The 13,808-nt window shown below is 49.0% G+C and overlaps 1 protein-coding gene across 2 annotated transcripts in view; it reads right to left on the bottom strand.

The window, feature by feature from the left end:
* Window positions 1-343: 343 nt before the first annotated feature.
* Window positions 344-13,808, bottom strand: part of TINAGL1 (tubulointerstitial nephritis antigen like 1) — a 31,788-nt gene continuing 18,323 nt past the window's right edge. For both annotated transcript variants that reach the window (XM_032970416.2, XM_076073810.1), the window contains exons 6-12: window positions 11,211-11,334; window positions 10,535-10,718; window positions 9,800-9,974; window positions 8,629-8,674; window positions 7,922-8,045; window positions 6,618-6,663; window positions 344-2,724 (exon numbers count right to left, since the gene is read on the bottom strand). In XM_032970416.2, coding sequence (XP_032826307.2) covers window positions 2,485-2,724; window positions 6,618-6,663; window positions 7,922-8,045; window positions 8,629-8,674; window positions 9,800-9,974; window positions 10,535-10,718; window positions 11,211-11,334 — 939 coding nt within the window. In that variant the 3' untranslated portion in view covers window positions 344-2,484. The remainder of the gene's footprint in view (window positions 2,725-6,617; window positions 6,664-7,921; window positions 8,046-8,628; window positions 8,675-9,799; window positions 9,975-10,534; window positions 10,719-11,210; window positions 11,335-13,808) is intronic.

The following is a 13,808-nucleotide window of genomic DNA, read 5'->3' as shown; positions in this document are numbered from 1 at the left end:
CGGTTGTTATTGTTGTACAAGTGTGTGGTGTGTATGTGTGTGTGGTAGGGGGTGTTTGGTGTGTGTGTGTGTGTGGTGTAGTGGGGGGTGTACAAGTGTGTGGTGTGTGTGTGTGGTGTGTGTGTGAGGTGTGTGATAGGGGGTGTGTGGTGTGTGTGTGTGTGGTGTAGTGGGGGGTGTACAAGTGTGTGGTGTGTGTGAGGTGTGTGTGAGGTGTGTGATAGGGGGTGTGTGGTGTGTGTGAGGTGTTTGTGAGGTGTATGATAGGGGGTGTGTGGTGTGCCACACCTCAGGCAGGTGTCGCGAGCTGGTGCGAGCGTGCCAGGAGATGAGTCATGCCACGTGACCGTTAATTGGTTTAATTAGGCGTGAGCGCACACGTTAAAAAGGAGGCTTTAACATCGGTGAAATATTACAAATATTCTCGAAAAACAAAGTGAAAATATACCTTATATATAGTTAGCATTGTTATTGCTGAAATCATCATGCCAACACTGCATGACACAAACACACAGGAGACGTGCCAGACACACCCTCCAACACACACGGACACAATACAGTATATTAACTCCAAAGGGACAAAGATCCTCCATATGAGCCTAACGTTGGCCATGGTAGGACAATTGCTGTTAGCGAGCACCTCTTAAGGCCGGAAACGACAAATGAGGGCGTGGTGTGGCCAAAAACCATGCCCCGACCGCTTTTGTCTTCCCAGTGCTGTTTACACACCGCACCAGGCACTGCTCAGTTAAAGCCAAGTCAACTTAGCGGAGGACCCCAGGACCGACCGGGGTTTATATATTCGCCACCAACGTTAGCCGTGGCCTGGAATCGAACTCGGGTCCTGGGTTTGCAGCGCAGTGTGATAGCCGCTTGTGCCACCGCTCTCTCGTACACCCCGACAAAGATAAAGAATCCCCCTACACATATATAGCCATAACAGATTGTTGGGGGCAAGTGCTGTTAGCGAGTAGCAGCATCTATAACACGTACATACATACATGCATTGTCCAACACAACAACAACCAGTGCCGGATTATCCTATTAGCAAAAGTAACATATGCTATGGGCCCCGCACTTTCAAGGGACCCACGCTAAATGCTTTCAAGCAATCAATTCCGGTTCAGTGATTCTGCACTTGCTCTATTACTATAGTACTATACTGCCTTCAACGTTTATGAACGGCTGGGTGTTTAACTTTAGCGATTTGTCGTATTATCTGGCTGTATAGCAAATGAAAAAGATACAATTACTTTACTGCAAAAGTAAAAAAAATGTGTTTTAGTATTTACGTGTTTTTTTTACTTAGGGCCCCTTTATAACATATGCTACAGGCCCCGCACTAGCTTAGTCCGGCACTGACAACAACAACCGCCATTCACCACTAAGTGGCGGTGACGTCACCACGGCACTTGTGCCAGGCTATGTGCACGTTAAGGCCAACACAGACATACACACACCTACATATAACTTGGTGGTCATCCCAATGGAAGCCATGCTGGTGGTCAGGACATTGGTGGTCATTTTGTTGATGACAGCTTTTTTTTCAGGGGTTGCCACCCTGGACAGTCTGGGAATTGGCAGCTGTGTTTCTGGTGGTGGTGGCAGCAGCAGGAACTGATTTGCCCGAGATCTGCTACCGCTACCGTGTTTAACTTTATTGCAGTAGACCGCGCGCGGCTTCGATAACAGATCTAGTGCCAACCCGAGAAATGCGTCAGGGTTTTGGTCTCTAGTGGGAAACGTCGCAATCCTCTGGCGGTGGCTGTGTTGGTGGTCGTGGACGTACTCTGCGAGTGACTGTTCTACTCGTGGCCACGCTGTTGGTGGTGGCCACGCTGTTGGTGGTAGCCATGCTGGTGGTGGTAGCCATGCTGGTGGTGGTAGCCACGCTGGTGGTCATGCTGGTGGCCACGCTAGTGGTGGTAGCCACACTGGTGGCCATCCTGCTGGTGGTGGCTACACTGCTGGTGGTGGCCACACTGCTGGTGGTGGCCACACATGCCGGTGGCCTTGGTGGTGATGATGGTGGTGTTGTTGGTGGTGGCCTTGTTGGTGATCACGATCCTACTGTTGTTCTTGTTGGTGGTTGCGGCCACGCCGGTGGTTATCCTGCTGTTGTTGATGGCGGCTGTGTTGATGGCAGTCGTGTTGGTGTTCACGCAGCGACCGATGGCATTGGTAGTGGCCGTACTGTCGGCCACGCGGTTGTTAGTGCTGCTCGGAGCCATGCTGGTGGCCATACCAGTGGCCTCACTAGCGGTGTTGTTGTTGGTGGCCATGTTGATGGTCATGCTGATATTGTTGCTGCTGATGGCGTCCATGTTGGTGATAATCCTCTGCTGTTGTTACTGCTGATGGCACCCGCTGTTGGTGGTAAAACTACGACTGATGTTGTTGGTCGCCAAACTGGTGGTCAAACTGGTGGATACACGGCTGTTGCTGCCAGTGGTGGCCACACCGGTGGCCTTGCTGATGGTGTTGTCAGTGGCCATACTGGTGGCCATGTTGCTGATCATGGCCGCCATGCTGATAGTCACCCTGCTGCTGCTGCTGCTGATGGTGGTGGTGGTGATGGGCGTGGGGCGCGGTGGCCATCATGTCGGGGGTTACACGGGCCCACACGCCCATCACGAGCCCTTCCACGCCGCACTCGTTGCGCCCGCGCGCCACGCGCACAAACCCCTCCTCGCCCCACCACGGCCCCCACGAGTTGGCGCAGATCTGGGCACACGGAAGAGACGAGGGCGGAGGAGTGCCCCACCGTAGATTTAGCCTCGATCGTTGGGTATCCACGGTGGCGCAATGTTAACTACCTCTCCTGGCATACAGGACGTTGTGGGTTTGATCCCAAACCTGACACCTGGATATTTGGAGTTTGCATGTTCTCCCCTTGGTTACGTGGATTTTTCTCCGTGTCTTCCGGTTTTCCCCTACACATTTAGAATCAACATCACGCGTTTAGAGTATCTGGCTGCTATAAATTTCTACACGATAAGCCACTTCGTTGAGCTATCATTTGTGGCCACGTCGCTTCTGAAAAAGAGCTACATAGGTCAGTAGGCCTTTCTTGGTAAAATACGAATAGTTTATAGTTTAGATTATTTATTTAGAACTGCTTTTTGTGTTTAGTTTGTTGTCCTTAGCCCTACTCCTCCGATTAGCACAGTTGACTATGTACGGTGCGTAAGAAGTTCAACGTACCCATGTAGATTAACAAGTAAACGACGTGACCCAGCGGTAGCGCTTTTGTCACTTGTTGCAGACGTTCGCAGTTCGGATCCAGCAGGCCACCCTGGTTAATACTGCGTTTGTGCACTGGCCGTAAAAAAATACGATGCAGCGGTCTTGAAACGTCCCACCGTGTGACGTCGTTCGGAACGAATTGGCCAAATTTTCCATACTTGAAAAACCATACCGCAAAATACTCAATCGGGATTATGCAGCGGCAATCATGCCCCCCCCCCCCGCCCCTTACTGGCAGACTAACAGCCACTTGCAGGCCAGGTGCCGAGTCACCGTGCGTCACACATGGGACACCTGCCACTGGAAAGTGCCCGAATGCGTTGTGTTTTTTTCTCTCTCGTGAATTGTGCTCGTGTACCAACCGCCAACGCAACAGCAGCACCAATTGATTTCATAATAGAGTTTTTTTTGGGGTTAGATCACGTAAATGTATAAATGTGTCGTTAAAACCCAACATCACCCGACACAGCCATCTAGTAAGGGTTGTCACGTAAACAGAATATGCCAGTTGGTCACTAGTACAGCACACCAAGTGTGTTGGAGAGCCAAGCCACAACATTTACAATCTGAGTACGACGTTTCGCCAGTAATTACAACTAGCTTCTTCAGGCGACAGCCAGATTTGTGGAGAAGTCCTCCACCTGTTTCGTTCCTTATATAGAGGCGTAGACGTGGTGACCACGCTTCTGCGCTCTAGCGCAAAGTAGGGGGGAGGGGATTAATGAGGCAACTACATTATGCATGCGCATTATGCGAACCCATTGATTTGTCCTTCCTGTTCATTGTGTATTAAAATAGCCGTACCAACGGTAATCCCTATTGAAGTATGGTGGCCTGTATAGGCATGCATTTAAACAATGTATTATTTGATGATTCGCTTCCACGCAGCACTAAATCGGTAGCTATCCGAACGGTTAAAATTATTTTTATTTCTTTCAATTTCGATAGATAATGTAATAAGTTTTGGCCAATAGTAGCTTGTTTTTCACAGAACTTATCAAAATAAATTGTCTTTGTTGGCACGTATGTTCTGCTACTTATTTTCAACCTGTCCATCAAAGACGCATCAGTTCCTCTAGAATGGAAACATTCCTATGTCCGTCCACTTCACAAAGGGGGCCCTAAAGATGATCCAAATAACTACCGACCTATCTCAAATTTGTCCCCGTTGATGAAAATTTTTGAAAAATTATTGACCTACCAAATTAGCAGTTTCCTGTCCACCAACAATCTACTACATCTTAAACAATCCTATGTCCATCCACTTCACAAAGGGGGCCCTAAAGATGATCCAAATAACTATCGACCTATCTCAATTTTGTCCCCGTTGATGATTTTTTTAAATTATTGACCTACCAAATTAGCAGTTTCCTGTCCACCAACAATCTACTACATCTAAAACAATCTGGGTTCCGAAAAAAATACAGCACCACATCTGCTGCATTAGACTCTCTGAATCACATTTACAGTTGCCTTGATAATAAGTAGTACTGTGCCTGTCTTTTTCTAGACCTGTCCAAAGCTTTTGATACAGTAGACCACAACACCCTGCTTAGTAAACTAAGTTGCCTCGGTTTTTCTGAAAATGCAGTAAAATGGTTACAAAATTACCTCTTTTCTCGCACCCAAACTGTATTCACAGATGGTTGGAGGTCAAAAAGTGTTAAGATAACAAAAGAGGTTCCACAGGGTTCCATCCTCGGCCCCCTCTTGTTCTCTCTTTATGTCAATGACTTGGGCACTGACCTGGATTATTCCAGGGTAAATCTTTTTGCAGATGACACGATACTGATTACTGCTGGCCGCTCTCCGGATGACGTGATTGCTAAGCTACAGGGTGATTTCAACAAACTACAACATCAGCTAGCTGCTCTTAAACTAGTCCTGAATACCTCCAAAACCAAGGTGCTATGCTTCTCACCAGGACTAAAACAGGAAGTTATTTTTCCCCAATTATATTCCTTAAATAATTATCAAATAGAGCAAGTCAAGATCTATAAGTATCTTGGGGTCATCCTGGATTCAAAACTGAATTTTGAAGATCACATTGATTATATTGGTAAAAAGACAAAAATAAAAATTGGTTTTCTGTATCGACACAAGCACTGCTTCTCCCCCCAATGTTCCATTTTGAATTGATAAAAGCTACCATACTGCCTCTACTTGACTACTGTGACATCGTGTATAAATCAGCCCCAAGTACTGCACTGAAGAAGCTTGATTCCATCTATCACTCGGCCTTAATATTTACATTGAACTGCCCATATAGGACTCACCACTGTGATCTCTACATTGGGTTAAACTTAACATCTCTTAATGTTCGACGGCTTGTGCACCAGATCTTATTTATTCACGATGTACTTACAAAAAATCCGCAGACTACCTGCTGGATCTCCTCTCTGTTTCAAAGAACAAATTTGACCTCAGGTCTTCGCTCATTTACCAGCTTCACATTCCCTATTGCCGTACAAAAACTGGAGGAAGGGCCTTGCTATTGATGCCCCCAGGGTCTGGAATGCTATTGCCAATAAACTGCAACTTGAATCGCTACCAATGAGATCTTCTCTCAAAACTGCTCTAGAGGAGTTGTACACCCCTAGCTGCCCACTGCTATTCATTGGCGTAAAATAAAATAAAATGTTTCGCTCCGGATGTCGCTGCAAAGTATTATCTGTATTTTGATTTAGCGTGCTGATCTTAAAAGGTGCATTGAAAAATTTGATACTCCGACTGATGCTTCTGTTGTTATGGAGTAACTCATGCAGCCAACTATGGCTCTCTAGGATTTGGTGTTACATGTTATTTATGTAGTTTATTGTAAAAATTCGGTCAGTCCCTGTGATCACTGTTACGTTGCAATTATGGCTGTATTTTTTGGTGATTTCGAAAACGTTTTTGGTTTGGACATGTTTGTTTTGTTGTAGTACGGAGTTAGACCGATGGCCTTAATCTAAGTTTTCTTGTTGTTGTTGTTTGACTTGCATCCCGCTGGGATTTTTTGCACACAGCGTTGGTGTACGGTGCTTTTTTTCAGGAATATTTTGCTGGTTTTTTTCATGGATTTTCTGTTTGCACAGTCACATAAGTCACTTTAAGATGTTTTTCTTGTTCGTGTTTTCATTTTTTTGTTTCTTGTGTTTGCACCCGATTCAAGAGCCGAATGGGCTCACGGGGCTATACCGAAATAAATAAAATGAAAAACTGAACACTGAAATACTGCTGACAGTTGAATTGTTGGAATAAAACTAAAATAACAAAAAACAGTTGACAGATACGGAGGTTTCCGTCGCTAATTTTGGGAGGTAAATTAGCGCGACAGTGACTGGTGCGGGGGACATCATCGGGGGCGCGTCATCGTCACATCCACTCACCCAGTACTTGGTGTCGTTTCCGTGCGGAGTCCGTTCCGTGCCCCACCTGCGACCGAGAAGGCGGGAGGGAGACGCCAGTCATGGAGATGCCGGTCATCATTACGCTTCTATAAACTATTAAATGCTTTATTTTACCAGGTAAGGCCCCACTGAGCTATACATGGCTCTTTTTCAGAAGCGACCTGGCTATCACAAATGATAGCTCAACGAAGTGGCTTATCATCACGGGGAAATTTGTAGTAGCAAAATACTCTAACACGCGTGATGTCGATTGCAAACGTGGAGAGGAAAAACCAGAGGAGCCGGAGAAAAATCCACCCAACCACGGAGAGGGACACGCAAACTTCAAATATATAGGCGTCGGGATCGAACCCATGACCCCCTGGATACAAGGCTAGGTAGTTAACATCTCGCTACCGTGGCGCCCCAATTAATTTGTTCACGAGCGTTTGTCGCTTAGTGTGGGACTTGAACAGAGTGCCCGGAGAAACCCCGCGCATACGAGTGGAGAGCCTTGAATGCCGTTAAAGGGTGCGCGACAGGAACCACCTTTCTGGGTCAGAAATCGATTTGCTGTACTGCACTGCCCCCTACAGGCGCCGCCTTGGTAGTCAGTGGTGGATGTCCCGAAAAGCACGATCATCATTGGGAGTCTGGCCTGACAAGTGGCTTTGCAAGTCTCCCATGCCCCTCCGAGTCCACCAACCCCAGCTGGTGATGTGTATGACAGTGATGATGGCAAAGGTGGCGAAGGTGGTGGTGGTGCCGGTGATATTACCGGTGAGGTTGATGATGGTAGTGATGCTGCCAGTGATGGTGCCATTGATGGTGATGATGGCGATAATGTTGATGATGGTGGTGATGCTAGTGATAGTGATGATGGTGGTGATGTTAATAATGCTGGGGACGGAGCCAGTGATGATGATGAAGTTGGTGGTGGCGGTTGTGATGGTGCCCATGATGGTGATAATGTTGATGATGATGGTGATGATGTTGATAATGGTGGTGATGGTGCGGGTGATGATGCTGATGACGCTTGTGATGAAGCCGGTGGTGATGATAATGAAGTTGGCGGTGATGGTGCCGGTTATGATGTTGATGATGGTGGTCATGGTGCCGGTGGTGATGTTGATGATGGTGTTGATGGTGTTGATGATGTTGATGTTGGTTGTGATGAAGCCGGTGATGATTATGATGAAGTTGGTGGTGATGGTACCGGTTGTGATGGTGACCGTGTTGTTGAGGATGATAATAGTGCTGATGATGGTGGTGCTGGTGATGATGGTGATGATGGTTCCACGCACCCGACGATGCGCACGGAGTGCATCCCGTGACGCCGGTAGTGCGGCGGATCCAAGGCCGCCGCGTCCGTGTGCGAGTACACGCCCCGCGAGTACACAAACAGGTCCTCGTGTATCTCCATCAGCGCTGGTATCACGCAGAGGAGACACGCAACACATAGATAGAGACAAGGCACAACCAGGGATACACTACACAGACATTAAACAGCAACATATGTACGTGTGTAGCCAACCGTGCTAATTCGGAGGTGCAGGGGAAACAACAAACTGAACACAAAAAGCAGCAACACAGATAAAGAACACAGAGACAAACAGGGATTGCACAAACGTGGTCACATGTCGCGACGAACACACACAAACTCACAGAGACAAAAATCCCCCATATAGCCTTAATAAACTGTTGGGGCAAGTGCTGTTAGCGAGCACCTATGAAGGCCGGCATGGCACACGAGGGGGTGGGTGGCCAGCACCACGCTCGCCCGCCTTTGTCTCCCCAGTGGCGATGTTTACTGCACACCGCAACAGGTATTAATTTGAGGCTGAGTCGACCTAGGGGAGGCTCAGGACCGGTTTAGATATTTGTCACCGGTGTTGGTGGCCGTGAGCGGGAATCGAACTCGGGTGGCCGGGTTTGTATCGCAGCACGCTAACCGCTACACTACCGCTCCCCACACACAAATGCAGACAAACACCTCCTCCTCGTCACTCACCTTGCACTGGGCCGTTCATCATGATCTCCTTCATGATGGCCATCTCCTACATGCGCACACACACACACACCAAGGAGTGCCGGTGCGATGAGTCGTCTGGTGACTTGCGTAGTACTGTGGTGTGTTATAGCGCAGTGGTGTGTGGCGAGTGGCGCGGTGTGACTCACGTGGCACAGTGCGGTGATGCGTGGTAGTGAGTGGCTGTGGAACAGTGTGGCGAGTGGCGCAGTGCAATGCGGTCTGATGAAGTCCATTTGGGGTGTGGGACGGTTCAGTGTGGCGCGGTGCGGTTCTCACATAAGCTCTGATTATTGTTCGGGCGACCGCACTGGAAGATGCAGTTGTGGTGTGACGTGATGCATTGTTAGTGTGGTGCGGTGCGATGTGATGCAGTGCGGTGCTCACATCCGTGCCGATGCGGTACGGTGGACCGCACTGGAAGATGTGATTGTGGTGTGACGTGGTGCGTTGTCAGTGAAGTGCAGTGGTTCTCAACTTTTTCGGACTTCCTGTGTGTTACCCCCCTTGTTGAATTTGTTTAAACCGAGTTATACCCCCTTGCCTGACCCAACATGGTTCTGAGAAAAAAATGTATGATGAGAATTCATATTTTAACCAAATGTTCTATTTTGTGAGGCATGCTTACTCGCTCGTAACTGCAAGCGAAAAAAAAAATCAACGGACGCTCTGCACGCATGACATCATTTGTCCACGCTCACCGGTTACTCTTGGAAACCACACTGTTTACGATTGTTGAATCTAGAAAGGTCTTCTGTATTGTTCTAGGTTACCGTATGGCTTTACATTTTGTCGTAGTTATTTTACATTGGCAGATTCATACGTGAGTTTCCACTGACTCATTTCTGATATAATTCGACACATTTATAAATACTCTTTGGTGCTTTCGGTAAAGTCATGAGGGTAGAAAATAAATTAAAACCAAAAATAATCAATCACGACGTTTCGATCTCAACACAAGCGGTCGTCCTCTGGCGGGAAAAAAATAATCCAGCAGTGGAACTGCTGAAACAGCGAGAGAGATGTTTATAAATAACCTCACGTAACCCCTGGGATATTGCCACATACCCCCAGGGGTCCGCGTACCCCCAGTTGAGAACCACTGGTGTAGTGTGGTGCCGTGCGGTGTGATGCCGTGTGGTGCGGTCCTCACGTCCGTGGCGATGCGGTACGGCGGACCGCACTGGAAGATGCGGTTGTCGTTGGCGCTGGGGTTGGGGCACGGGCGCGTGGCCTCGCGACGACCCCGGCCTGACCTCCGGCTTCCCATCATGCACTGCAGCTGTTGGTCTCCCCCCCCAAGTGGGTAGCACTCGTCCGTCACAACCCTGCACACACCACACACAGCATCATGGTTCATCACACCATACCACACGTCACACACGATGTTTAATCAATGCAGTATTCACCTAATTATAACGGTGTCCTTAATTTATTTGGGAAATCCCGCATCTCAAGACCTTTTTACGGGAGAGCCCTGCCACATTGAGATGTTTGGCCATGGAATTTGACGAACTGCGCGTTTGTCTCAGTGTGGGAGGAAAGCGGAATTCTTCATGAACTGAATTCAGTTCCTGAAGAAGCTCGCGGCGCGAAACGTCGAACGTCACACAACACAACCCGAACACACACACACGTGTACACATGCACAAACAAACAAACACACCCAAAAAACAAAGACAAAGATTCCCCCGTATAGCCTTAAACAGACTGTTGGGGCAAGTGCTGTTAGCGAGCACCAATAAAGGCCGGCAAAGTGCACGAGGGGGTGGGTGGCCAGCACCACGCCCGGCCGCCTTTGTCTCCCCAAGTGACGATGTTTGCAAGGGCAAAGACGCACACCCACACTGGAAATAAATTAAGGAGGTGGTGGGAGGGTGGGACTCACCCAGCGTGGCGCAGGTACCACCAGGCACGGTCCAGCCTCCCGTCACGGCAACCCCCGGCGGCCCCCTGAGCGGGCCTCCAACCCGGGTGCGAGCCCTGGGGGTCGCAGGACAGCAGCTGCTGCGGGGAGAGGCCGTGACGCACGCGGCCCAGGGTCTGGATGGAGAGGCGGTCCGAGGCCACGGCTGCACGGGCGGGAGAGGCACACGCGAGCGTTACGCACGCATTACGTTCGTGTCGTCGTTCACGATACTTCCGCGTTACGTCTGGTGAGGTTCGCGTTACGTCCGTGTTATGTTCTCTTTACGCTCTCGTTACGTCCACGTTACGTTCGCGCTACGTTCGCAGTACATTCGCGTTGGGTTGGTGAATGATTCAACACAGCGGTCACTCGCTCGCTGGTGGTCCCTTTGACCCGCCTAGCCGTGTTCGCCGGGTTTAAAAGACGCTCCGGAAAGTGAAACACACCGCCCCCGAACGTTGGAGTCATTTTTTTGTTTTTGAACGTTGTGTTTAGAAATAAGGGCATTGCGGCATTGCAAGTGGAGAGCTACCGTCTTCCAGAAGACGATCATGAACGCGATGCGTGTTACCCGCGCGTTAACCGCATGTCAAGCATGCCACACACAAAGCATGTTACCCGCATGTTACACACATGCCACACACACGCGTGTTACCCGCGGTGGAAAAGGCCCATGACGCGGCGCAGTTGCCCTGGTCTTCAGGCGCGTGGATGAGTCCAGGCCACCTGACCCGGGAGTCAAACTCATCCGGCAAGAAATCACCGTCTCGCATGGGCACCTGCGCAGCCCCATGCAACACGACACGATGGTACAAATTTAAACGGCACAAACTGACGTACACGCTGTACCAGGTACTCATTTAAGGCCGAGCCGACCTAAGGGAGGTCCAGGACCGGTTCAGATATCTGCCACTGTTGTTGGTCATGAGACGGAATCGAAGTCGGGTCGTCTGGTTCAGTAGCGCAGCACTACACAACCGCTCCCCATAACACACGCAAAGACAAAGATGTCCCGTATAGTCTTAACAGACAGTTTAGGAAAGTGCTGTTAGCGACCACCAATGAAGGCTAGCACGGCACATGAGGGAGTGGGTGGCCGGCACCACGCCTGGCCGCCTCTGTCCCCCCAGTAGTGATGTTCACACATTGCACCAAGGTACTCATTTGAGGCTGATGATTATATCTGGACCAGCCCAGATAAACATCACCAGTTTCGGTGGTCGTGAGCGGGAATCGAACTCGGGTCGCCGGGTTCGTAGAGCAGAGCGCCAACCACTACACTATGCCCGCACACGCACACACAAACACGAACATGAACACACCCACACCACTTACACATGCGCAAGGACGGTGACGTGGTCCGGCAATGGCACATTCGCCGCTCGTCACAGAGGCTCGTGGTTGGAACCCTGCGGCCGACTCGTTTACCGCTGCGGGCGTATCGACCGTGAAAATACTGCGTGCCGTCCGCCTCACAATGAACGTATCCCATAACGTCACTCACAGGCCATTGTGAAACTGCGTCATTATCCAAATTTGCCACATTTTTTTTTTTAATCCCAGCGATAGGCCGTGTAAATAAGAATGTACGTGACCCGTAACGCCGGGCAGTGTGTGTATCGTTTTTTTTTTTCATTCCGATATTAGGAAGCCACTGGAGCGATGCACTTTTTAATCATTTAAATAAAAAACTAATTTCTTTAGAACTTTTTGTGTTTAGTTTGTCGTCCTTCCGCCACACCTCCGATTAGCATGGTTGCCTAAGGTGCGAAAGATGTTCAATGTACAAACATACATCGTTGGAATGTACCGTGTGTCGGAAATGTGAATAAATAAATGTAAAAAGAATGACACCGCAAACTGCTCAATTGGGATTATACGCAGAACAATTAACCCCGTCCCCACCACCACTGCAAAAACGTGGCAGGACCCTTCTGAAAATAGAGTCACGAGCCTCGGTGAATCTTTTGTGCGTGAACAAGCGTAAATCAAACAACACGCACACATACACACTGCGTTCCTGTGGCATAGGATGACCCTGACATTCACACGAGGTTCTGTGACTCGAAAAAAATATACATCACAGCATCATTTATTTACACACGAGAGTGGCCCCGTGAGATTCACAGTTCACATCACACGGGTGACCTCGGGTCTCCCCGTTGGGGGCACTGGCATCGTCATAGCTGCGCTGTGCGTCAACTTTTGCCGTCGTAATTTAAAAATGCTCGTGCGCAGCAGTAGCGGCGGCACAACGATGCCTTGTAAGGACTTGCAGATTTTTTTTTTTTACAGTCCATGCCCGTGACCATTTATGTACAGCAGCGGTAAATGTGGCAACAGATTGCCGTTGTGTGATGGAGACACTGGTTTGCCCGACACAAAAACGTGGGTTTCACCCTTTCTAGGGGTCATCGGAACTGCAAACTAAATTATTTTACCAGGTAAGGCCCACCTAGCTACGTAGCTCTTTTTCAGAAACGACCTGGCTACAAATGATAGCTCAACGAAGTGGCTTATCGCGTGGAAATTTATAGCCGCCAAATACTCTCAAAGCATGTTTGTAAAATGTGGAGTGAAAAACTGGAGGACACGACCCAGAGAAATATCCACACCACCACGGGGAGACCATGCAAACTCCAAATATACAGGTGTTAAGGGTCGGGATCGAACCCACAACCTCCTATGTACCAGGCGAGGGAGTTCACACCTCGTCACTGTGGCGCCCAGCCAAGTACCTCGCTGCCAAGGTGTGCACAAGGACTGCTTGGGTCAGACCTCATTTCTTTAGAACTTCTTTTTGTGTTTAGTTTGTCGTCCTTCCCCCACACCTCCGATTAACATGGTTGCCTAGGTACGGTGCGAAAGATGTTCAATGTACAAATATACATCGTTGGAATGTACCGTGTGTCGGAAATGTGAATAAATAAATGTAAAAAGAATGACACCGCAAACTGCTCAATTGGGATTATACGCAGAACAATTGACCCCGTCCCCACCACCACTGCAAAAACGTGGCAGGACCCTTCTGAAAATAGAGTCACGAGCCTCGGTGAATATTTTGTGCGTGAACAAGCGTAAATCAAACAACACGCACACATACACAGTGCGTTCCTATGGCATTGGATGACCCTGACAGAGTGAGCAGTAATTACCAGATAATTGGCATATATAACACGGTTGACCAATAAGCATCCATTCCTTGACGACACCTAGGCAGGCATCTATCGGTCTCCAATTGCATCTGTGTCAG

The sequence above is a fragment of the Petromyzon marinus genome, chromosome 43, assembly GCF_048934315.1.
Source record: "Petromyzon marinus isolate PM22_M1 ecotype Great Lakes invasive population chromosome 43, UKy_Petmar_22M1.pri1.0, whole genome shotgun sequence".
NCBI classification, from domain to species: domain Eukaryota; kingdom Metazoa; phylum Chordata; class Hyperoartia; order Petromyzontiformes; family Petromyzontidae; genus Petromyzon; species Petromyzon marinus.
Note: the sequence above shows the minus strand (reverse complement) of the source record. Positions and strands in the feature narration are given on the sequence as shown.